This window comes from Triticum dicoccoides, chromosome 7B (genome assembly GCF_002162155.2).
Source record: "Triticum dicoccoides isolate Atlit2015 ecotype Zavitan chromosome 7B, WEW_v2.0, whole genome shotgun sequence".
NCBI lineage: Eukaryota > Viridiplantae > Streptophyta > Magnoliopsida > Poales > Poaceae > Triticum > Triticum dicoccoides.
The window spans coordinates 516,076,379-516,103,730 of record NC_041393.1 but is presented as its reverse complement, the minus strand read 5'-3'; the positions used below and the strand labels follow the sequence as shown (position 1 = coordinate 516,103,730).

Genomic DNA, 27,352 nt, shown 5'->3' with positions numbered 1-27,352 from the left:
ATTAAAAATATCAACATAAGAAGAGGTAATTTAGTAACATGAAAATTTCTACAACCATATTTTCCTCGCTCATAATAATTATATTTAGGATCATACTCAAATTCAACAATATAACTATCACATAAAATATTCTCTTCATGATCCACATGCATGCAAAGTTGACACTATTCCAATATAGTGGGATTATCATCAAATAAATTCATGACCTCACCAAGCCCACTTTTATCAAAAATTTCATAAGTTTGATCATTCTACAAAGTAGTGGGATCATTATCACCTAGAGTTGACACTATTCCAAACCCACTTTCAATGTTATCACAAGCATATTCATCATGAGGTTTAAATAAATTTTCAAGACCATAAGAAGAATCACCCAAATCATGAACATTACAATACGTAGTGGATCTATCAAAATTAGCATCCCCAAGCTTGGGGTTTTGCATATCATTAGCACAATTGACATTAATAGAATTTATAATAACATCATTGCAATCATGCTTTTCATTCAAGGAGCTATCATGAATCACTTCATAAATTTCTTTGTTTAACACTTCATCACAATTTTCAGATTCGTAAATCTCAAGGAAAACTTCATAAAGATAATCTAGCGCACTCAACTCACTAGCAATTGGTTCGTCATAATTTGGTCTTTTGAAAAGATTAGCAAGTGGATGAGGATCCATATCAATAGGTTTTTAGAAAGCGATGATGCAAGCAAATAGAAGGCACATGGAAACACAAGCAACACATATTTTTGGTATTTTCTTGAGACAAAGCGATAAAGCAAACAAGAACACAAGCAAACAAGAGATCTGACGAGAAAAAGACAAACAAAAAAGAAGGCGAATAAAATGACAAATTTTTGTGAAGGGGGAGATGAAAACGAGAGGCAAATGGCAAATAATTTCAATTGCAAGGAGATGAGATTTGTGATTAGGAACTTGATAGATGTTGATGATGTCTCCCCGGCAACGGCGTCAGAAATTGGCACGTGGCTGGGAGACTATCTTGACTTGATCCTCCCCGGCAACAGCACCTGAAATCCTTTCTTGATGGCTCGTGTCCGCGTCAGTTTTTTCCCGAAGAGGAAGGGATGATACAACACATCTATGGTAGGTATTTCCCTCAGTGAAGAAACCACAGTTATCAAACCAGTAGGAGAACCAAGCAATATTATGTAAACGATACCTGCACACAAAGAACAAATACTTGCAACCCAACGCATAAGAGGGGTTGTTAATCCCCCGGCGTAAAAAGATTGGTAAAGATATAATTTGGTAGATGCAAATAGAATAACGGCAAATAAAATCCAACGAGGTATTTTTAGGTTTTTGATAATATAGATCTAAAAATAAAAGATGCAAATAAATAAAAAGGCAAATAGCAATATAGATCTGAAGATATATGATGAGAAAGTAGGCCCGGGGCCGTAGATTTCACTAGTGACTTCTCACAAGAAAATAGCATACGGTGGGTAAACAAATTACTGTTGGACAATTGATAGAAATTCAAATAATTATGACGATATCATCATTATATAGGCATCACGTCCAATATTAGTAGACCGACTTCTGCCTGCATCTACTACTATTACTCCACACATCGACCGCTATCTAGCAGGCATCTAGTGTATTAAGTTCATGGAGAAACAGAGTAGTGCAACAATAACGATGACATGATGTAGACAAGATCTATTCATGTAGGAATAGACCCCATCTTGTTATCCTTAATGGCAACGATCAATATGTGTCTTGTTGCCCCTTCCGTCACTGGGAAAGAACACCGCACGACCGAACCCATCACAAAGCACCTCTTCCCATGGCAAGAAAAATCGATCTAGTCAGCCTAACTAAACCAAAGATTTGAAGAAGAAATACGAGGCTATAAGTAATCATGCATATAAGAGATCAAAACTTAAATAACTTTCATTGATAAAATAGATCGGATCATAAACTCAAAGTTCATCGGACCCCAACAAACACTGCAAAAAGAGTTACATCAAATAGATCTCCAAGAGACCATTGTATTGAGAATCAAAAGAGAGAGAGAGAAAGCCATCTAGCTACTAACTACGAACCTGAAGGTCTACAATGAACAACTCACGCATCATCGGAGAGGCACCAATGAGGATGATGAACCCCTCTGTGATAGTGTCTAGATTGGATCTGTGGTTTCTAGAACTTGTGGAGGCTAGAATTGTTTTTTTTTTCATTGAGTCCCCTAGGGTTTCTGGAATATTTGGGTATTTATAGAGCAAAGAGGCGGTGCGGGAGGCCACCGAGGTGGGCATAACCAGCCAGGGCGCACCTGGGCCCCCGGGTGCGCCCAGGTGGGTTGTGCCCCCCTCGAGGCACCCCTTTGGTACTTTTTTGGCCCATCCTATGTCTTCTGGCCCAGAAAAATTGCCCATAAAGTTTCATTGCGTTTGGACTCCGTTTGGTATTGATTTTCTGTGAAGTAAAAAACAAGCAAAAAACAACAATTGGCACTGGGCACTATGTCAATAGGTTAGTCCCAAAAAAATTATAAAGTTGATATAAAATGATTGTAAAACATCCAAGAATGATAATATAACGGCATGGAACAATAAAAAATTGTAGATACGTTGGAGACGTATCAGGGCCCTATGGGGCCCACTAGGCACAAGCGTGCACCAGGGCCCCCAGGCGTGCCCTGGTGGTTAGTGGATCCCACATGCACCCCCTTTCGTCGACTTATGCCTCTATAAATACTCTCTAATCCCTAAAACCCTAGGGGAGTCGACGAAACACAATTTCAGCCACCGCAAAATCCAGAACCACGAGATCCAATCTAGAGGCCTTCTCCAGCAATCCGATGGAGGGGTTCTTCATCATCACCCTTTGCCCCTTCGATGATGTGTGAGTAGTTTACCATAGACCTATAGGCCCGTAGGTAGTAGCTAGATGGCTTCTTCTCTCTTTTTGATCTTCAATACAATGTTCTCCTCAATCTTCTTGGAGATCTATTTGATGTAATGACTTTTGCGGTGTGTTTGTTGGGATCCAATGAATTGTGAGTTTATGATCAGATATATCCATGAATATTATTTGAGTCTTTGCTGGAATCATTTATGCATGATTGTTATAGCCTCGTATTTCTTCCCTAAAACTTTGGTTTGGTTTGGCCAACTAGATTGATTTTTCTTGCTATGGGAAGAGGTGCTTTGTGATGGGTTCGATCTTGCGGTGCTCAATCTCAGTGATAGAAAGAGACATGACACACACGTATCGTTGCCGTTAAGGATAAAAGGATGGGGGTTTATTCCTACATGAATAGATCTTGTCTACATCATGTCATCGTTGATTACCCACAAGTATAGGGGATCGCAACAGTTTTCGAGTGTAGAGTATTCAACCCAAATTTATAGATTTGACACAAGGGGAGCCAAAGAATATTTGCAAGTATTAGCAGCTGAGTTGTCAATTCAACCACACCTGGAGATTAATTATCTGCAGCAAAGTGATCAGTAGCATAGTAATATGATAGTTTTGATAATAGTGGTAGCAGCAATAGTAACGGTAACAGTGGTAGCAATGATTTTGTAGCAAGTGAAATAGTAACAACAGCAGTTACAATTTAGAAAGAACAATATGTAGGAAATTTGTAGGCATTGGATCGGTGAATTCCTTGGATGATATTCATCATATAACAGTCATAACCTAAGGCGATGCAAAACTAGCTCCAGTTCATAAATATAATGTAGGCATGTATTCCATAAATAATCATACGTGCTTATGGAAAAAAAACTTGCATGACATCTTTTGTCCTACCCTCCCGTGGTAGCGGGGTCCATAAGGAAACTAAGGGATATTAAGGCCTCCTTTTAATAGAGAACCGGAACAAAGCATTAACACATAGTGAATACATGAACTCCTCAAACTACGGTCAGCACCGGAAAGTATACCGACTATTGTCACTCCGGGGTTTGCTGATCACAACACGTAGCAGGTGCATATAACTTCCAAGATCGGATCTATACCATAGATATAATGGTGAAAACATAAACGGTTCATATCTGAAATCATGGCACCCAGGCCCAAAGTGACAAGCATTAAGCATGGCAAAGTCATAGCAACATTAATCTCACATAATGGATACTAGGGATCAAGCCCTAATAAAACAAAATCGATTACATGATGAATCTCATCCAACTCCCTCACCGACTAGCGAGCCTATGAAGGAATTACTCACTCCATGTGGGGAGCATCATGGAATTAGCGATGGAGAAGGGTTGGTGATGACGAAGATCGAAGATCCCACTCTCCGGAGCCCCAAACGGACTCCAGATCTGTACTCCCGATAAAGAACAGGAGGCAGCGGCGGCTCCGTCTCGTGAAATGTGATAATTCTTCCTCCTTGATTTTTTCTCCAAAAATAGGATTTTATAGCGTCGGAGTCAGGGTCTGTGGGGTCACCAGGTGGGCACAACCCACCTGGGCGCGCCTGGAGGGGCGCGCACCCTGGTGGGTTGTGCTCACCCAGGGCCCCCCCTCCGGTGGTTCTTTGCTCCAGTATTTTTCTTTTATTGTATAAAAATTCTCCAAAAAGTTTCGTTTCATTCCAAGAACTTTTATTTCTGCACAAAAACAACACCATGGTAGTTCTACTGAAAACAACATTAGTCCGGGTTAGTTTCATTCAAATCATGCAAATTATAGTCCAAAACAAGAGCAAAAGTGTTAGGAAAAGTAGATACAATGGAGACGTATCAATCGTTCTTATTGCATTACTCCGTTTTTCCATGAACTTAATACACTAGATGCATACTAGATAGCGGTCTATGTGTGGAGTAATAGTAGTAGATGCAAGCAGGAGTCGGTCTACTAATATTGGACGTGATTCCTACATACATGATCATTGCCTTGCATATCATCATAATTATTTGCTTTTCTGTCAGTTGCCCAACAGTAATTTGTTTACCCACCGTATGCTATTTTCTCGAGAGAAGTCTCTAGTGAAATCTACGACCCCTGGGTCTATTTCCTATCATATTAAAACCAAAAATACCTTGTTGCAATTTTTATTTCTTTATTTTATTTTGTGTTTTTGCAAGATCTATTTATCAAATCTCACACAATTTAATCAATCTCAATGTCGAGGAGGGATTGACAACCCCTCTTATGCGTTGGGTTGCAAGTATTTGTTATTTGTGTGCAAGTGTTGTTTACATAGTGTTGCTTGGTTCTCCTACTAGATTGATAAGCTTGGTTTCATAACTGAGGGAAACACTTACCGTTGCTGTGGTGCATCATCCTCTCGTCTTCGGGGAATTACGAACGCAAATACAAGCAACCAGGAAGAATTTTTGGCACCGTTGCCGGGGAGACAGCATCAACATCTATCAAGTATCCGATCAAAAAATCTCATCTCCTTGCAATTACTTTATTTTCCATTTGCATCTTGTTTTCATCTCCCCCACTTCTAAAACATTTTTAGAGAAACACAAAAATATTTGCCTTCTTTTTCGTTCGCCTTTTCTTGTTCTATTTTCTGTTTGCTTGCTATCTTGTTTGCGTAGTCATGATGTCTCGAAGACACTATTATGATGTTCCCTATCCCAACATCTTGCTTGAGATTGAGAAAAATACCAAGGAATACATGACTATACAATTTGAGCATAATAAGTTTTTCACCGAAGAGCTTAAAGAACACTCTATTGTGCTAGATGCTATAACAAAACAACTTGATCATGTTAGCAGAGAAGTTTCCAATCTCCAATCTAAGTATGCTCATACTGAAAATTTACTAGGTGAAATATTGGACGCGCAAGCTATACTAGTAAATCAAATGGCGGCTAAGCCAGAATCTCTAGAGGTTATAGTGATGAGGATGTTAAGATGATTGGTGTTTCTTCTATTGGCTCCTTGTTTAGTAATGTTGAACTTGATAGTAAAAGGACTGAAGAAGAGTCAACTTTAGCTAGAAGGTGTCCCCATAATTTGGAGGGTGAAAATCTTGTTGAAAACATTGATAAAAGTGGGTTTGGAGAGGTCAAAGCTTTAACTAGTGATGTGCCCACTCTTTTGGATTACAAAGACTTTAATTATGAGAGTTGCTCTTTGACTGAATGCATTTCTTTGCTGCAATCCATGCTAAATTCACCCAATGCCTATGAATAAAATAAAGCTTTTACTAAACATATTGTAGAAGCGATGATGAAATCTTTAGAAGAAAAACTAGAACTACATATTTCAATTCCTAGAAAATTATATGATGAATGGGGACCCACCATAAAAGTCAAGATCAAAAATTATGAGTCCAATGCTTTGTGTGATTTGGGTCCTAGTGTTTCCACAATTCTAAAATCTCTATGTGATGTGCTAGGTTTTACCAATTTGGAAGAGTGTTCTCTTAATTTGCACTTGGCGGATTCTACTCTTAAAAAGCCTTTGGGAAGAATTAATGATGTTCTTATTCTTGCAAATAGGAATTATGTGGCCATATATTTTATTGTTCTTAATATTGATTGCAATTCATCTTGTCCCATAATACTTGGTAGACCGTTTTTATGAACTGTAGGTGTCGTGATTGATATGAAAGAAGGGGATATTAAATTCCAGTTTACGTTAAGAAAGGGTATGTAACACTTCCCTCGAACAATAATTAAGCCACCATATGAATCAATTACGAGGGCAACCTATGGAGCAAAAACTAAAGAAGACAATACTTGAATCTATGCATTATGCCTAGCTAGGGGCATAAAACGATATCACTTGTTGGGAGGCAACCCAATGAATAAAATAAATTTTCTATTTTTCTTTCTGTTTTGTGTGTTCACACAATTATTCTACTGTTATGATTGTGTTTCTATGTTTTATTTAGTGTTTGTGCCAAGTAAAGCCTTTAGGATCATGTTGGGTGATAGTTGATTTGATCCTGTTGAAAAACAGAAACTTTTGCGCCTAGTTCTGGAATTTTAAAAATTCACAGAAACATGCTTTTGCTCTGAATTTTTTACACATGATTGATATACATATTGCCCACATTGTCCTAATTTTTCAGAATTTTGGAGTCACAGAAGTATGGTCAAAGTTCAGATTGCTACAGACTTCTCTGTTTTTGACAGATTCTGTTTTTGTTGCATTGTGTGCTTATTTTTGATGAATCTATGGATTGTATCGGGGGGTATAAGCCATGGTAAAGTTAGAATACAGTAGGTATACTGTAATAATAAAATATGAATGGGTTTGCAATAGTACTTAAAGTGATGATTGGCGTTATTATACTAATGGATCTAATGAAGGTTTTTGTTAATTTTTATGTGATTGAAGTTTTCAAGTTTTGGGTGAGATCATGATGGATGAAGGAATAACGAGTGAAAAGAGACTAAGCTTGGGGATGCCCATGGCATACCAAGGTAATATTCAAGGAGAACCAAACAACTAAGCTTGGCGCTGCCCCGGAAGGCATCCCCTCTTTCTTCTAACGACCACCGGTAATTTTACTTGGAGCTATATTTTTATTCGTCACATATCACGAGTTTTGCTTGGAGAGTCTTGTATTATATGAGTATTTGCTTGTTTTGCTCTTTATTTTGTCACAATCATCCTTGATGGACACACCTATTTGAATGAGCCATAATGATGTTATGATTTGCTAGAATTTCTCTATGTGCTTCACTTGAAAAAATTGAGCTATGGAATTGCTCTAGTACTTCACTTTTACCTTTTTGAGCACAGCGGTGCCTTAATTTTGAAGAAATACTCTCATGCTTCACTTAGATCATTTTGAGATTTAGTATTTTTTCTAAGAAATTCTCTCATGCTGCACTTATATTATTTTGAGAGAAGGAAACTTTTAGGAAATATTTATGCTCTTGTTCTTCACTAAACTTGTTTCAGAGCTTGTTAGTAGCAATGGTAATATATGATATTAGTCCCAAAGTGATAGATATTCAAGGGGGATATATAAAAACTTTCATGAAGATCACTGGATATTATAAACTTGATTCCTCTTAATAGTTTTGAGATATGGAGATAGTAATATGTAAGTCATGTTGGTGAGTAATTATGCTTTAGTAAGAATATTTGTGTTAAGGTATGCGATTCCCTATGCAAGCACGAAAATCAATAGTTATGCAATGAAGTTACATCCTACTTGTGGTGCATTATTTAGTGTTAGTTATGTTTAATGCTTTTTTATGATCGTTTTCGTTTTTTGGTTGGTTGCTTCTCAATCTATTTGCTAGTCTTTCCTTGTACTAAGCGGGAATACTACTTGTGCATACAAACTCCTTAAACCAAGTTGTGTCAATGAGTCCACCATATCTACCTATATGCAGTATTTCCATGTCATTCCAAGTAAATTTGTATGTGCCAACTCTAATTTTCAAAATGAATTTCCTTTCTGTGTGCCCGTACCGCTCATGAAGCAGTAGGGGGTGGCCAATATTTTCCATGATAGATATTTTATTCTCAAGATGAGTGTTTATTCAGTTGTCATTGCACGAGAGTATGGCCGGTATTAGGGATGCCTAGTCCCGAAATGAAAAAAATTATTTATGTTGCGAAATAATAAATTCCTTGGAAAGTGTTGGTATGGAGGGCACCCGTGGATACGGCTAGCCATGGGTTGTGAAAGAATGGTGGAAAAAGGAATAAACTTTATTTTATGTTTGGGAAACGCATATGATTTACCTAGCATGGAGAGTGTTGCGAATTCTCGGTCATTTTCGTTGAAGGAAAAAGCATGCCTCCCAATATATTTGATCTCTCAATTTAAGTTTTGAGCTCTGGCACCTCTACAAATCTCTGCTTCCCTCTGCGAAGGGCCTATCTATTTACTTTATGCAATTTTTATTTTTATTGAGTCTCCATCTTCTCTTACAAAGCACAAACTATGGAACACTATGATCATACTTGTGCATTGGGTGTAGCTAATATGCAAGTGTGTTTCATGAATGGATCAATGATTGAGCACAATGGGCTAGGGATAACTTGCTTTAGTATTGATATTTTGAAAGACATGGTTGCTTGTTGATATGCTTGAGTATTGAAATCTTCATGTCAAAACTAGACTATTGCTTTGAATCGTATAAAAGTCCAAATGTCCATGCTACAAAGAAAACAATATGTGATGAACATGTTAGGCAACATTCCACATCAAAAAATCTATTTTTATCATTTACCTACTGGAGAATGACCAGGAATTAAGCTTGGGGATGTTGATACGTCTCCAATGTATATATAATTTTTTATTGTTCCATGTTGTTATATTATCAATCTTGGATGTTTTATATTCATTTACTAGCAACTTTATATCATTTTTTGGAACTAACCTATTAACGTAGTGCCTAGTGTCATTTGTTGTTTTTTGCTTGTTTTTACTTCACGGAAAATCAATACCAAACGAAGTCCAAATGGCACGAAACTTTTTAGAGAATTTTTTCTGCCCAAAAGACACCCAAGAGGCCCAAGAAGTGCACCAGAGGGGCCATGTGGGGCCCAGTAGGCACCAGGGCGCGCCAGGGCCCCCAGGCATGCCCTGGTGGGTAGTGGAGCCCACAGGCACCCCCTCCACCGACCTCTGCCTCTATAAATACTCTAAAATCCCAAAAACCCTAGGGGAGTCAAGAAACATAATTTTAGCCGCCGCAAGTTCCGGAACCATGAGATCCAATCTAGAGGCCTTCTCCGGCACTCTGCCGGAGGGGTCAACGATCATGGAGGGGTCCTTCATCATCACCCTTGATCCTCCGATGATGCGTGAGTAGTTTACCAAAGACCGACGAATCCGTAGGTAGTAGCTAGATGGCTTCTTCTCTCTTTTTGATCTTCAATACAATGTTTTGCTCGATGTTCTTGGAGATTTATTTGATGTAATGACTTTTTGCGGTGTGTTTGTTGGGATCCAATGAATTGTGAGTTTATGATGAGATCTATCCATGAATATTATTTGAGTCTTTGTTGAACTCTTTTATGCATTATTGTTATAGCCTCATATTTCTTCTCCGAAACTTTGGTTTGGTTTGGCCAACTAGATTGATTTTTCTTGCAATGGGAAGAGGTGCTTTGTGATGGGTTTGATCTTGCGGTGCTCAATCTCAGTGACAGAAAGAGACATGACACGCATGTGTCATTGCCATTAAGGATAAAAAGATGGGGGTTATTCCTACATGGATAATCTTGTCCACATCATGTCCTCGTTCTTATTGCATTACTCCGTTTTCCCATGAACTTAATACACTAGATGCATGCTGGATAGCGGTCAATGTGTGGAGTAAAAGTAGTAGATGCAGGCAGGAGTCAGTCTACTAATCTTGGACGTGATGCCTATATACATGATCATTGCCTTGGATATCTTTATAATTATTCGCTTTTCCGTCAATTGCCTAACAATAATTTGTTTACCTACGGTATGCTATTTTCTCGAGAGAAGCCTCTAGTGAAATATACGGCCCCCGGGTCTATTTCCTATCATATTAAAACCAAAAATACCTTACTGTAATTTTTATTTATTTATTTTATTTTGTATTTTTGCAAGATCTATTTATCAAATCTCATACAATTTAATCTATCTCAATACCGAGGAGGGATTGACAACCCCTCTTATGCGTTGGGTTGCAAGTATTTGTTATTTATGTGCAAGTGTTGTTTACATAGTGTTGCTTGGTTCTCCTACTGGATTGATAACCTTGGTTTCATAACTAAGAAAAATACTTACCATTGTTGTGTTGCATCATCCTCTCCTCTTTGGAGAATTACCAACACAGATATAAGCAATCATACATACCCTCAGCCCCGAGGGTGAACTACTCCATCATCGTCATGGAGACGACTGAGATGATGAAGATGGCCTTCGGTGATGATTTACCCCTCTAGTAGGGTGCTGTAAAAGGCCTCCAAATGAGGTTGCTTTGGTACAGAGGCTTGCGACAACAGCGTGAAAGTATTAGGTATTTTGGGAGTTTCTTGATTTGTAATAATTTTCAGCGTTGGTTTCCCGCCAATAGGAGTTACTAGGGACCCATGTGCTTAGACGCCCCTCCCTACCCCCGAGGGCACGAAGGGTGAGCTTATGACTCCCTTGTGGGTCTTCTGGTCCTCCCTCGAAGCTTAGTGGTTCTCTTATGTTCCAAAAAAATCATCGTACGTAATTTTTTATCGCATATGGACTTCTTTTGGTATGGATTCTCTAAACCAAAAACATGCATAAAACAGCAACTAGCACTAGGCACTAGGTTCATTGGTTAGTTCATGATAATCATATAAAAGTGCACCAAAATTATATAAAATTGTTGTAAACACGGCATGAATACTTCATAAATTATAGATACATTGGAGATGTATCACTAAGAACCGCGCACGCCGACACCAGGAGCGGTGTCGTGGACATATCCATGGTCTCCTTTGGTCTACATCGACCTCGCCGATGAGGATGAGGACGAGACGAGGACGAGAAGAGTGATGACCATTAGATCTATGGTTTATTTTTTAGTTATGTTTTTCAATTTATTAACATAATGTACGTATTTTTGGCAGCTAAAATACATCCCACCACCCAGGGGTAGTTACCCCACATGTCTCGTATACTGCCATGTGATGGTATATATACTACTTTATCATTCTAAATATGTTCATATACTATATCTAAGATATTTCAAAGCAAGTTATACGAAAAAATTGCATGTGAGTCCATAGCATTTTTGTATATTTTGAAAATACCTTCATATTTGTACGTACATAAAAATATAGTAAAAATACATTACATACTACCTTATAATAGTATATATATATATAGTACCAAATATTCTTATATACTACTCCCTCCGTCGCAAGTCAACCAATGGTCTCCCTATTTGTCCACAGACCAGTCTGGGTGTCCATTTCCCCGCAAACCAAAAGCAAACTAGGGGCTTTGCTGGAGTCCGAACACTAGCCACGTAGGACTTTGACACCCTCGGGCCACCCAAAATTGAGGCAGAGCCCACACATTTGGAGTTGGTCACATTGTTTCTGTGGCAACCCCCCTTTCTCAACCCTCTCCTCTACCATCCCTCAGTTCTCCACCCAAATGCCCGTCCTTTTCATTGTCGCCGCCGCATGAATCCGTACAAAAAGGTGTCAGAGATGGTGATGGTGGAGCATCCGGCGAAGGCGGCCGCCCAAAAGATCAACTCAGCGACACGGCAAGCCGCCACCTCAAACTGAAGGCAAAGGAGGCGGCGCTTCTCAAAAAGTAGGGCGACCGGGATGGGGGTGGTGCATGGGGGCGAGCGGGGCTCAGGACATGGGGCGCCGTTGCCGTAACCGTCCATGCAGAAGTTGTCCTACCTAGAACAATACAAGCCTCCATATTTCTATACTACCAAGCAGCTCGACAGAAAATCCTTGGCATCCGCCGCCGGGCACGTGCCTTATTGCGTCGACGTCAATGTTGTGCCACTCCTTTTATTTGAGTCTACATTGCCGCAACTTGTCTGGCCACGTGACACCAGGCGCGGGGCGGCTCGGTGCCCTCTCTTGAAAAAGTAGAAAAGGATTAAAAAAGAGGGAATTCCTAATCCAATCAAAAAACCCCATTTTGGTCTTAGTGTGAATAGAGGATCTTTCTATGTCATACTATATAACTCTCATGTTTCACCGGTCCAGCAGGGCAAAAATCCAAGAAAATTTGCACAGACTGCTGGATTGAGATAATTTTGTGGTTGGGCATGTAAAATCAATGATCACCGGACTCTTTTTGATTGTGATCGGGCACTATGCATTTATATTTCAAATTGGTAGGACCTGGGCAGACGTTTAGGGGATGTGGTTGGATGTCCTGCTCCTGCATCCATGTGCGCGAAATGGTCCAGACCAGTCCACGAATGGATACCTTGTCTGATTTGGGGGTCGTTATTGGATATGGCCTAATTCCCCGATGCCTACAACCTCTTTGGGGCGCCTCCAAGAATCATGTTGCTCGATATGTTTGGAGTGTCTCCAAGAGCAGACCAAAAATTTGATGATCAAAAACTGGTTTTAAGGATGGAGAGAGAAGGTTTTAGGTCAAAATTTTCTTGTGTTTTTTCAATAGACAAAAAGCCGGAGACAAAAAATAATTAAGAACCACATGAAATATCTTGATCTAACGGTAGTGACTGGGAGGCAGATTCGACGGCAGGAAGGAGCTCGACGGGCACGACAATGGTGATGGCAGAATCTGGTAGTGCGGTGATCGGGGTGAGTGGTAGGAGCTCAAGGACGACATTAGGAAGCATGGCACAGGGGTGGGGCGAATCCAATGGTGTGGAGCATGGTGGGATAGCTGGAATTGGGCGGGATCAGACGACGGCGGTGTGAGCTCAGCTGCAATGGTGGGGCGCAATAGTGGCCCCCGAGCGATGGGGCTCAGGGTGGCCACGGGAGTGGCAGCCGGCGACTGGAATTGGCCAACGTAAAGGCAGTGTGAGGCGACTATGAAAGTTCATTGAGCGACGATGGGGTTCCCGATGCAATGATTTTGGTTTTTGGTCAGCTTCTCACGGTGACCCAAAGATACATCACTTGTAGCTATTTCTTGGTTTCCATGTAGGTATAGGGTTGTTGATGGAGCCCTTTTTTTGCTCCAAAAGACCAAAAGGAGGTTTTTTTTTATCATGACTAAATTTTTTGGCCTGCTGTTGAATATGCTCTTAGAACCGACACAACCACATCAAAATTCATCATTCCAGAGCTATTTTTTCAAACAACAACAAAAAATTGTCTAGTTAAGAAATGAAAAACCTATACAAACAGGCCACATGTGGGCTACTCTCAAAGCATGAAACCCAATGTTTGCATGATCAACCCGACAAACATATCCAACGCGCAATGACCACAATCCCCACACCTCTACATCGCAATGAACCCCCAACAAGATCACTCGGCTGCGGATAGTAGACATTGCCACATCCAAAGAGGAAAACCAATCCATGAGGATGGCCCAAGAGATAGAGGACCATGTATTAAGCAACAGTGGGCAACTTTCCCATGATAGCACTCTTATTTCCTTTGCTCCTGAGAGCCTTCTCCACCTTTTTAATTTTGACCATAGTACCTGTCGTCACCAGGAGGCAAAAATTGCCCTATCATATCCAGGGCTAGCTGCCTCCAAGCTGGTGAGCAAGTCATAAATCTCTTTCGTGAAGAGAGCCTCAGAATCGGGTACCAACGAACCTGCATCATGAACCTCATCAGCCATAGGTACCACATGTCCAATGGTCATGGGCGAGTGATTGTCCGGGCTCGATGGTCCACAAAGGCGAGCGGTTGGATGGGCTCCAAGATGCTTGTGTGGGTGTCGTGGACATCACTATATCGAGCCTATCTCCTTCAGAAGCACCATCAAAAGAGGTGAAGTGGGCTCCCCACCTAGCTCCTATAGCTCAAGCATAATATTCAACACTGGTGCCACAGTCTCAATGATGATTGGACACACAACTTGTCAACCTGTAGTTTGCCGAGAGCGGCCTCTTCTCTCACTAAAACACCACCAACTCATGCAAGGCATACTCAAAGCTTAGTGTGCTTAGCCTGCTCCGCAAGTAGCGACTACGGTGACACGTCAACCAAGGTTGCATTATTGATCGGTACTATCTGTGAGGTAGGCAGTGGTGTAGCAAGTCGGGGTGTCGAAGTGTGGTACGCATCTACCAGGGTTGCACCGTTGGCTGGTGCACGCATCAGAAGAGGCAGTGGAGCAACACTATGGAGCAGTGCAATTGGGCCGATGTGATACTTTGCACGACAAAAGCGGGCGATGCGGCCGAATCGGAGGCATCTCATGCATCAGATTTGGTCCCTGCAGAAGCTGATTTGATGACCTTTAGTGAGGCACTAAAAACATCGGCCCTCAGCCACATCAAAAGAGTCGATCATGCTGAAAGTAGAATTGTCACTCAATTACAATGTTGGTGTTGATCACAATACAATTTGCAAGAACAAATGTTGGTTATCAAGTTTACCTCCGAACATTGGCTTCTCCATTTGGTCTACGAACATCGGTAACCCCATCTACTCAAAATGGCCAAAAGACAGTGTTCTTCAGAGGCTCAAAATATTTTTTTTCGGTTAATTATTGAGTCATAGGAACATATGTACTGTTAAGAGGAGTTGCGGATATAAGGAGTTGGGGAACTCAAACAAATTCCACATACAACTTTAATAATATATATGCCATGTTCATCGGAAGAGGTTTATCACCGAAGAAATACCCACCTCGACTCCTCGAGATGTCCACGTGCCCAGACTCCTTTTTGTCTGGGTGCTGGGGCACCAGAGAACTTGCACATGGCCTCGGGCATGTCCGGTACCCAGAGTCCCCAGAGTCCGGGTACCCGGGGTCCCACATGAGTCTCTGTTCATCCCGAGTACCCAATGTCTTGGACCTCCGGGTACCCGCCCTGGCCCACCCAACGCATGATTTGTCTGGGTGCTTGGGGCAGGGCATCTTTTCTTTGGATGGTCAGTGTACCTGGACCCCTTTAGTCCGGGTACCTGGAGTTGCGACTGTGCAATAACTATTTCTCCCATGGGGGTATAAACCCCCCCCCCCCTTCTTCTTCCTTCCAACCCTAATCTTCCTCAAGCTTTTCCCCTCCATTGCCAAACCAGAAAAGGCTTGAGATCTCCTTCCCCATCCAGCCAAACTCTCTCATACTTTGGGGATAGAAGGAGATTCACCCAATCTATATTCCTACCAAACTAATTTGTGTTTACCGACTCTTTCATCATCATCAGCAGCAGCAGCAGCATTAACTTGTTACTCCTAGGTGTTTGGGCACCCTAGATAGAAGAGGTCACCATGGAGCCACATTCCATTTTGTGAAGTTTTGTGGTGGTGTTGGGAGCCTCCAATTAAGTTGTGGAGATTTCCCCAACCTTATTTGTAAAGATGTCGGTCGCCGCCTTCAAGGGCACCGCTAGTGGATTTGCGGCACCTTGCATTGTGCGAGGGCGTGAGGACAATAGGTTGAGTCCTTGGGATGCTTGGGGAGCATTGTGCCCCCACACCCCTCCAACGGAGACATACCTCCCTAAAGGAGGGAACTTTGGAAACACATCCTTGTCTCCATCGACTCCACTTGCGGTTATTTTGTTCCTTTACTTTGTGCAAGCTTTTATCTTGTGCTTACCTTTGCTTGCACTTGTTGCATGTTAGGCTTGTCATATAGGTTGCCCACCTAGTTGCATATCTAGACAACCTATTTTATTGCTGAGCCTAAAATTTGCGAGCAAAGCTAAAAATTATTAGTCACCTATTCAACCCCCCGCTAGTCGACCATACCTATCCCTTCACGTGTGGTGGAAATAGGGCAACGAGAGACCGTGAGAGGCGACGAACAACAACGCCTCGACATGACAAGGTGTCGGGCCCCCAAAAATTAATTGTAAGCTGCTAACTCGTAGCACACCAGGCTGACGGGCGGCGTGTCCTGACGGAAACACGCAGCTAGCCCCCCCCCCCATCCTGAGCGCCTGGGTGATTCCACTTGGACAAACTCGTCGTAGGGGTGGGATGACCGACACGGGAGTTGGTAGCAACATCCAGAGAGCGGTAGGTGCTATTCCCAGGGCGGCTGTCGATCAATGATGACGAAGGCCTCACGCGGGGCCAGCAACGACCAATCATCGGTGGCTCGGATCCGAACACTCGTGTGGTCTTAGCATGGGTACGGCCCTCTAGATGAGCTGTGTCTAGGGTGCACCTCATCGGAGGAGGTGATGGGTCCAAATTTGCATCATATTTTACTTCTTGTTTTGCATTGTAGTTATAGGATTTGGGGGGTTTCATTGTGTTCATGCATCCTTTTCAGTTGATTCTACCAGGATCCTAATGAAGGAGAAGATTTGAGGCATTAAAGAAGATAACTTCATTATGTGGTAAAAATCACACTAATCAGTGTGATAATAACCTACCAAACGAAGCAACAATGAAGTGGTAGGAAAAGCAGCAACAATGTCGCTTTCAAAGGTAAAGACGGTCTCTGGTACGAGCGCGCCCTATGTACCAGCTCACATACCATGAGGCGCCCCCATCCCCTAGTCGACTACTTCAACCCCGTGTCGCCGAATCGTAGATAGGAGACACAAATAGATCAGAATACGCACCAGAACCAATAACCCTAGCCTCTGAAGGCGCAATCTGTAGAACTACTCTACCACGCCATCAACCTGATCAAGGAGACTCCAATATCAACCATCATCATCATCACCACCCCTCTATTAATCTCTTTGAAGTACCAAAACCCTACGTGGATTCTTACGTGTTTTACATTGAGCATGTATTCATCCATGATTGCAATGATTATGCCTATGATGCTTGTTGTATATATGTCTGAGTAAAACCCCTAGTTCTCGGGAATATGGAGGAACCCTAGTATGTTTAGGTGATGAGCGACGATAGGATACGAAATCCTCTCTTGTATGTTCATGTTAATGTTCTTCCAATGTTGTGTAAGGTCGACCACTCAACATTTTCCTTTATGGATGGAAGGATATTACTATCATTGCGAGATGGTGGGTTGAGGAGGTACTGCAGTGATAGAAGCTAGCTCCCTCCACCCTTGACCTCTTGATAGGTGATTACGGGGAACCTCTTTTAGCTACATCCATGGGGAGACCCTTAATCACTATTTTCGTAACCTAAATGTAGGGAGGAACAGTGGTGGCGTATGTGATACATGGTTGCTACATGTATGCATGTATATGTACTTGTCTCCACCCACCCATAGAAACATGTGAAGTGGCTTTGTGATCTAAACCTAGAATTACCCAAAAGGTCCCATGCCTGCTCTAGAGATGAAGCATCGACCATCATACAACCCGACTCGTACAATTCGTGACCACAACACACACACACTCAAGGCAAGATACAAGTGTGTGTATGAACAGCTACTAGCCCATAAATTCATGGAGGAAGGAACTATCACCGTGGTCGCCCTTTAAGTATTTGTCCGACAAATTTGGATATTTGTTGAGTTTTACTAATCGATGGAAGGGATTGGATTGTTGTTGGGGTTTCTAAATCTATCAGGTATGCTAGATTTTCCTGGGGTTTTCTCCTACCTGTAGATTTGAATTGGCAGTTACCTTATCTGTCCGCCAGGTGTGGATTTGATACACCGATAACATTTGTAAGGGAATTGACAGGTTTGTAGTGCAAAAAGTATTGGTCATTGTTGCTGGCTGGCTTCGGGTTCAATCCCAAAGACCAAGAACTAATGGAGCACCTCGAGGTCAAAGTGAGAGATGAGGGCATGAGATCTCACCTTCTGATTGATCATTTGTTACCCACCATAGCCGTCAAGGAAGGCATATGTTGCGCCCATCCTGAGAAATTTCTAGGTGAGACACTCATCGGCATTCCTTCCTTCCTAGCTAGCTAGCCATGAACAAAAAAAGTACTATTTGAACCGTACACTAGCAATATTTGTGGGACTGTGTACTTATACTGACATAGGTTTGGTTAGGATACGGAATATGTCATATATTCCGATTTGTTGCATCAACCAAGATAACGTTGAACGTTCACATCTCACAGACACACGCAACAATACTTAAACTAACTATCAATTATTGTGTCCAATCATCGCTTGAGCAGGCGTGATAGTGGACGGCATGAGCAAGCATTTATTAGTCTGTCCTTCCAAGACGTGCAAGAGTGGAATGAGAAAACGTCACAAGATAGATGGAGTGTGACGACAAAGCACAAGACCGGCAATAGACTGGCATTGAAGGCCAACAACCAACAGACTGGTAAGAATAAGGTACTGGTGATCTACACCAAGTCTCGTGGCGAGCAGGACAAGACCAAATGAGTGACACACAAGTGTCACCTCGATGACGTCGAGGCAGAGAAGGCGGGGTTTGGTCGTCTGCAAGAATTTCTACCAGATGGAGGAGCCCAAGAAAAGAAATGTGTCAAGAAGGGAGCATTAGTCTTATACTAGCAGAGCCCGCGCGGCGCCACGCTGCGCCTGTCAATACGGTTTGTCCATATGAATTGTGTTAACCAACTATAATAAATGTTATTAGTTTAAAATGCCTAAATCATCTACATAAAAAATGTGGATGTCGAAAGATATGTTGGAAAGAAGCATACTTATTTCCATCACGCAGGCTGCATGTTTCACACGTTGATAGTACATTTTTGATAAGGATCGTTTATTCTCGTCATACGTGGCACATTCTACAGAATAAACGGTACGCGATGATGCTGTTGCAATAAGATGAAAGAAACATAGAAGCTCATGCCAGACAAGACCATCCTAGTGTAGACTCTTCTTGAATTAGTGCTTGTGATGAAGTGGCATAGAGTCTTTGCTCCGGCCCATAGGTAACTTGGCGCCTGTTTATCGCATGTGAAATTATTCTACATTTTCTTTTTGTAAATATATTGGTTTTGATAAGTTCCTTGGTATGAGAATTAAGTCAATAGAATAATTGAATGATTCTAGCTGAGTGGTATTCAAGGATCTTTATTTATTTTATAATCTAGCTTGACTATATTACATAGGAAGACATCAACATTGGATATAGATTAATATAATAGAATAGATGTTGTGTAGACAGACTTAAGGCAAAAATTGAACAGTGTTCCATGCGTAAAAATTTAATATATCCATATTGTAGGCCATAGCAGTGATTTTATGTTCCACAAAGTAGTCTTTATCATCAAATGAAGCCATAGTGATGTCATCTTGTGCTTTCATATTTGCAAGAACGCTGCTTAATTCGTATAGTCTGCTTTCCGTATAGTCTCCCTCGATTTGCTCTATGTATATTCCTTTGTTTGCTTTTCTTAAATGAAACTCACACTTAATAATTGAAATAAGCACATCTTAATCTCACATGAATCACACAAGATGTAGCAGATCTACCCGTCGGTGAGGTGAACTGAAAGCGCAACGACCAGTAGATGTTTTTTTTTTTGCGGGGTACGTCCAGTGGATGTTGCATCATGCGAATTTTATACAAGGAATCATCCTGTGCATAGTACTTTCGACCTTTGAAAAGAATTAAAACCAATTAGCACCAAACGTCACCGAAGGGTGGTCATGCTTTTTTCAGCTCATCGGCACTGGGATCGTGCGACCACATGTAACTATGACGAACAGTTCAATTTGGCAGCTATACCTAGTATTGTAAGAAAGACCACTGGACCGAATAGTTGATATATATTATAACTGATTTGTACAATTGGGCATTAACCTGTACTAATCCAAGGAAGCTTAATTAAGACTATCCAGTACTAACCCAACTCGGGAGGAAAGCCAATTCGCTAAGCTTAAAATCATTAGGTATACATCTTATTAAAATAATGAATGAGTTAAGACAACTTGTAGTACTGAATCCACTATTGCAGACGTTCTGCTTTTGTTAGTGGAGAAATCAAGGAGAAATTTCATGGTTGGATAATGCTTGATCATCATGAACAACAACAGCAACGAAAGACATGGATGTCAATTGTGCTAGTCAACAGCAGCAACGAAAGACATGGATGTCAATTGTGCCAGTCAGGGTTTTATGCATTTCTCCAGAGATTTCTCACTGTAGCCAACCGTTTTGCATTCAGAGCAAAAGAACAATTTCCTTCCATGATCAGAACTTCAGAAGCACATTGCTTCGAAGCAAACAATGCAGTTGGTGCAATAGCAAGGGTGTTCCTCGACAATTGTGATGCAAACTGGTTAGGATTGCTTTCGTATGCATCTCCGATGTTTCATTCATCTTTGCAACTGCTAGTCTAGCTAGTTCTGGTTTGCATCAGACTACACTAAACTCTCTCCTGACAGATACAACACCTATGAAATTCTTTCAGGTTAGATCAACAATAACTGAAAACTGCTTGACCAACCTGAAACTGAAAAGCTACAATATTTACACGCATACGGATCGACAGCTTCTTGGTTAGCTGTTCCTTTTGTCTATCTTTCAGCAAGCATCACATTCCTTTCAGTCACACACTTAGACATAGAAATGTGAAAGAAAAAAAATGGATGGGCTTATGAATAAATCTACAAAAAAAAGGTTAGATTGACCCAGCTCATGTATATAGACACGCAGACCATCCATACGCATCGGCCAGCAGGTGAGGAAGCTATCTTTCACCATCTGTTCAATATTTTTGTTTCCACTTGTTTCTTATCCCAACGATTGGCTTCCCTCCTAAAAACTACTCCCCATAGGAAATAACATCAAACGGCAGCAAGTAGCCAAGTTCTAAAGTCTGAAATTTAGAGAAAACACATGCTAGTCAATTTCGTTCGGAGGACAGACAAAAGTAGTCTACCTAGGTTGCACATGCATTCAAGATCTGTATGCATGTACGTGCGGCCGTCTTCATATAGAAGCATGCAGCTCAAGCGCCCGCTGCATCCATAGCCCCCGTCACCACGCCTCCACAGCTCGTCCTCGGTCGCCCCAGCCATGGCGGCTCCTCCGTCCTCGACATTGGCATCTGGACTGCCTTCCACCCTGGATGGAGATTCGATGGGCACCACGGGCGGCCTATAAGCAGCGGCAGCTAGTGCAGCCCAGCAATCGATGTTGAGCGCCGAGAAGAGAGACACGTTGCACCAGCGAGGATGAAACTATGACGATGACGTCGAGCTGACGGTTGAGTCGGAGACAGCGGCAACCGCCCTGGTGGCGAGTGGCGACCAGCATCTCTGGCCCCCTCCCGGCGAGCTCGGCGGACTTAAGAACGTGGACACGTTGGCCATCTACACGACGCTGCTCTCCGGCCTGATCGTGCTGAAGCTCGGCGAGTCCTTGAGTTGCAGCAGGCCGTAGCTGCTCTAAACGACGACGCAGCCGCATACCACCGGTTCATTACGGCTAGATGAAGAAGAAACCATCGAGCAACAATGAAACCACACGCCATGACACAAGGAGAGGGACAGCCTATTTATAGCCCCGCAGCTCACAGAAAGCCTCCCGAAAACACAAGAAATTCGGCACCGATGGAAAACAGCAGCAAGCTCTGGAACGAACGACACGCAGGCAAGGAAATCTTGAGAGGACACGGGAAAAGCGTCACCGATTGGAAGAAACATGCAAACCCAACAGCGGCCAAACTGACAGCGACATCAACAACCAAAAGAAGCGATCGAGATGGCGCCGCCGTGGACTGAACGCAAGCACAGGAAGAAACGCTAAACATACACTAAATCTACCTAAATAAGTTGTATGGCAGTTCAAAAAATTTGAAACGGCAAACCAAAGTCACAGCGCATTCGTACCCAACCAGGTACCAAACAAATACACGTGCCATCAAATGAGTTACCGCCAGGCCGCTTTCAACCAAGTGGGTAAGTCTCATCGTGAAAACACTGCCTGCAATAGAGGCTTGGGTATAGTTACATGTAAGACTATGCTACCTTTATACTCCATATCGATCTGCCGCCCCACACAACAAATCTACCCCGTGTATTCAAAATCAGAGCGACAACCTTACTTGGAATAACACTTCACAAATGACATGTGCCCGGGCTCTGGCTGTCCCATAGCCAAAGCAACAACGCGGCACTTAGAACACACCTCCAACAGATCACAAATCGATATCTGAGTGTGTGTTTGGTTGCATTCTTATCTTAGCATAGTTGTTCCCTCCTTATGCATGCTTATCTCACCACCCCTCTTCATGCATGCTCTTCTCATGCATGCTCGTATTGTATTTGTGTTGAGCTAGTATGGAACTGTGGACTCATGCATCCTTCATACACTCTACCAAACACCCAAAAATGGACCGAGAAGGAAACTTCTGCTCTCATGCACCCTGAGTTCCCCGCTCGAGACAAGCTCCGAAGGCGTTCCTCCAAAGACCGAATGAAACTACATCAGCCCATTGTACCGCGATGCGGTACCATGAGAATACACCAATGATTTCGCATACAAAACTAAGAATACGACTCATATTAGGTTACATCAGAACCCATCTTATATACCTACGTGCCCCTTATAATAACTTTAAGATACAATTCGTATTGTTACCCTCACTTCTGGCCACATTAGCTTTTTAAGCCACGGACGCAACATGTATCATGTGTAGCTTTTTCATGACACTCCCGATACTAGAGGCAGCACAGCGTGGCCATCCTTAGTGACATGGAGGGCCACATTCATGGAGGCTATCTTTGCGTTAACTAGTGCATGAAACTTAACAATAACCTACAGGGCTTCAAAACAAGATCTCACGGTCACATACATATGAATCTTTTTTCAGTTCTCAACTGATGTAGACCCATGGCCGTACCAATAACCTATATGAAGATATTGGCTATTGGATTAACACCATCTGCTAGAGATGTTTTTAAGTAACAAAAAACCAAATAATAAGAAAATATTGCAGTTTTGCGAAACAATACACACTGAACAATTGAACTAGTCACCTCTCCAGCGAAAGACCTATCATGAAGGTCAACCCAACATTGTTCTTTAATTCTGTTCCAACCCACCACTCATCCCACAATAACCTAGAAACACCTCGAAACTTTTCTATCATGTCAAACTTACACCTGTTTAAATCATAGTCATCTTGTGATTTCGTTACTACATAAGCCCCTAGATAACCAAAATTCTCAAGAAATGTTTGGATGCAATGCAGGTAGTCGCAACAATAAATGCCAGTGACTACTGAAAATGCCTGCAATTTAACTGATTCTATCGAAGATTTGTAGTACCCAACATATGGTGCTCAACACAAACCACCCTTTGCTCAGTCCTCCTTCTGCCCAACATTAAACTTCGCAATGAAGAAACCCATCGTATCCAGTGATGATGATGGATCAAACCTCTGGACAAGTTGTGCTTCATCCTCCGTCAACCACTGCCTGCAAGAGCGTTTGATTTTTAGAGTTGTCCAGGCAACTTTTACTGGAACACATGCAAAATAAAAGTCTCATGGGTAAAGGGTAGGTACATGACTATTTTACACATAGTAATACAAACCATTTTATATACTGAAGCAAGATTAAACATATATTGATTCAGCCAAGTGCCGCCTGCTAGCCGTTATATGTCTGAACAGCTGTAAATACATTTTTTTACAGGTGCTAATTATAAAATGCCATAGACCAAAAGATTTTCCAACAATGTACTCCCTCCTTCCAAAAATATAAGGCACCGTTTGACTTTTTTGGTCTTCATCGCACAACTTTGACTGTGATTTTCACGTATTGTATGTCTATAAAAACATATGAAATAAAATTGTTTTACAAGACAAATACGACAATGCCATTTATCCATGTTCTATTCATGTACTTTGATATATATTAGTGGTCAAAGTCGTACATCAAAAAACGTGCAAAGTCAATCACGCCTTATATTTTGGGAAGGAGGGAATAAAATGCTTCTAGTACTACAGAGCAGCACGCTGCAAGAAGGGCCAGAATTATTAAAACAAACCTTGTCCAGCAGTTTGATTAACAAACCAGCTTATTTGGCCCAATAGAGTCTTATGCACAAGGACAGCTTATCAAACTAATGTAGATTGCTGATGCCTATGCATATGAAATGCCTCATGTTATTCTACTATTCTCAAAAAGTCAAAAGAAACAATGAAAGTTTGGGATGCAATCCCCAGATGTACCACATCCGGCTGTAGCCATGTGCCAAATTATGGCACTGAGTTTTGCCAAATCACAAAATGGTCGTTCCACAACATAATCTAGATAACAGGTTCAGGAGCCAAATTCAAACAAAGATATAACAAAAATATTTGGATCTTACTCAGTATATGCCTTGTTGGGCAGCTTACACGAGCCAATAATACCAGGTCCTCCAACTTTTGGGTGCTGAAAAAGGGTTGACAATAGAAATGGTGTCGGGAGTTTAGCAATGAGTCATATAGCACAGCAAGTTTAATTGTCTCAAATACACATATTATATATCCTCTTTGTTCCAAATTATAAGACGCTTTGGATATTTCAATATGGACTACATATGGACTGAAATGAGTGAACAAACACACTAAAACACGTCTATATACATCAGATTCAGAAAAAGTTAGAAACATCTTATAATTCGGAACAGATGGAGTATAAGAAAAGCACTCAGTTTCTCTACTCAAGTTAGAAATATGTATGCATATTTGAAGCAAAAATGCAGATACCACCAAAGGGTCCAAGACCTAATTTGCTTCTACATTGTCTTAAGGTGGCATGCTATCATTTTTAAATCAAGTTCACCAGCTTTAACATGCACTATAATGTTGAGCTAAACTATTGTTTCGCAAATAAACGAATATTTCAATTATGTTATGAACAATGCAGGCAGAGGGATTCAAGCCCAGGCAGGTGAGCAGCTCAGTGGCATCTTCGCAAACCGACCAAGCTTTTGCGCCAACTTTTGCAACAACCATTAATTTCAAACAAGTGATGAAATGCAACAGATAAATTAATGGGATAATTTTCAAGTTTTGTGCTATAAATATATAGCTACTGAGTTTTGCATTGGAAAAGGTGTCCCTTGCTTTTGCCACTCCTGTTTGCTTTTAGTACTTCTGCCGCTCAACCCCGTTAAAAGAAAATTGGGCACTCATGTTTTACCAGTCCTGGATCTCAGGGCCAGGGGCCAGCGCCGTTGGCACACCGCCAACAGTGGTAAACGGGCCAAGCAGCCATGCGGCATCCAACTGACCAAACGAAGACACCCTGGAGAGCACCAGCATGAGTGGAACTCAAGGCATCTCAGCGCTGCAGCGGCTCGACACGGCAGTAATACAGTAATGAGGCGAGGAGGCATACTTGTGGAATGTAGTGCCGCAAATGTGGAGGACTCTGTGTGTCACGATGGCACCAAGATAGAGGAACAGATCTGTGTGGTGGAGAGGCCATTTGAGATGCCTCCTGCACCGCCTTAGCACAGGCAGCTGGGGACCAGCGTCAAGTAATCATGCCAGTTGGCTCCCAACAGCCAATGAATGAGAAAAAGAAGGATTCGCGGGTGAAAGGAGGGGGACGGAGAGGACACAAAAAATGTGATAGGTGACTTTTGAGAACAGACAAGGGGAAAGAGTAACATTACAAATTTAACCATTCTAGCTCACTTCTCATGGCTGCAGTTCTGCCAAAAATTTAAACTCGCATCCGTAGAAGGTGCCAGAGCTAACAAGGGTGACGGAAGTAGAAAATGCAGAAGGGAGTTAAAATTTTCGAATGGCTAAAATAAGACACGTCTCTCCAACAGCAGAATCAAGTAGACACGTTGCAGATAAAAGACATGCATCGCCTTTAAAGAGAAACGGAAAACTTTACATGTGCAGTAGCACAGACAAAATCTTCTGACACATTAATCCACCGCAGCGAAGATACAACAACATACAAGTCACTGAACTTACCTGTGATCCTAGTGACAGGAATTTGTATGTATCCAAGGCATATCTGACCAAAGCCTCATTTTCTCCTGGATTTATGGTACACCTGGAAAGCAGAAAAATAAATAAGGTACCAGTAGTAATCAACACTGTTCATTGAGTTGTATTGCTTATCTGCTTCCCATTTAAATTGTAGGTCACTTAAACAATACACCAGCATAAATGGTGGGCATATGCAAGATAAAATGACTACTAGCAAGTTATGCAGTTTATGGAGCAACTACGTTATCCATCAAGTAGCTAACACTGATATCGTGTACAGCAGTGTATGTAGATGGAACAAAATTGATCGTTTCACCTGCTGAATACTAATAAAATGTTCATGCATGACTAGAAAAAACATCATTTATGTTTTTTTTTTGGTATTGCTACAGAACTTACAATGAATCTCTGTTAGACCACTAGCTGCACTGTTTATAATCCAGGCTCTGTGCTTTTTATCCAAACAGAGACCCACTATCCCAGTACAGGAAATACAGTGGGTACTCAGTATCTCTTAACTGTGTCAAGTAAGCAATGAAAACATGAATTGAACTGCAGTGTACCAGCAGCAGAGAACAGAGCAGTGTAGCACGAGTTTTTGACCTTCTACCCCAGAAACAATAAAAAACGTTCAACAGACTTACGTGGAATAAACAATTATCCCACCAGGGCGAACTAGCTTAACAGCTTGATCAAACAATCTTCTTTGATACGTCGCATTCTTTCTCAGCGATTCCAGAGTTTCCTGTAATAATGCAATGCATGAAACAGCAAATAAGTTAGCAAGTTGTACTAAAATTAGCCATCTAGATATTAGAGAATCTCCAGCAGGCCCCCTATTAGAGCCAGGAAAATGCGGGCCCCCCATAACACCCCTCCCGCCAACTCCCGCAGGCATACCCTCAGGCCCCAAAACCGAACGTCAGAGAGCGGGAGGAAACTTCCCTTGCACGTGGCTCTCCCTCCCGTGTCGGGAGCTCACCAGCGGGCCTCCGCTGCGCAACACTCG

The 27,352-nt window shown here is 41.8% G+C and overlaps 1 protein-coding gene across 2 annotated transcripts in view; it reads right to left on the bottom strand.

The window, feature by feature from the left end:
- Positions 1-23,357: 23,357 nt before the first annotated feature.
- The window catches only part of LOC119337422 (tRNA (cytosine(72)-C(5))-methyltransferase NSUN6-like), a 36,844-nt gene continuing 32,849 nt past the window's right edge, over positions 23,358-27,352 (bottom strand). For both annotated transcript variants that reach the window (XM_037609549.1, XM_037609550.1), the window contains 4 exons: positions 26,988-27,088; positions 26,326-26,407; positions 24,717-24,781; positions 23,358-23,818 (listed from right to left, as the gene is read on the bottom strand). In XM_037609549.1, the coding sequence (XP_037465446.1) occupies positions 23,704-23,818; positions 24,717-24,781; positions 26,326-26,407; positions 26,988-27,088 (363 nt within the window). In that variant the 3' untranslated portion in view covers positions 23,358-23,703. The remainder of the gene's footprint in view (positions 23,819-24,716; positions 24,782-26,325; positions 26,408-26,987; positions 27,089-27,352) is intronic.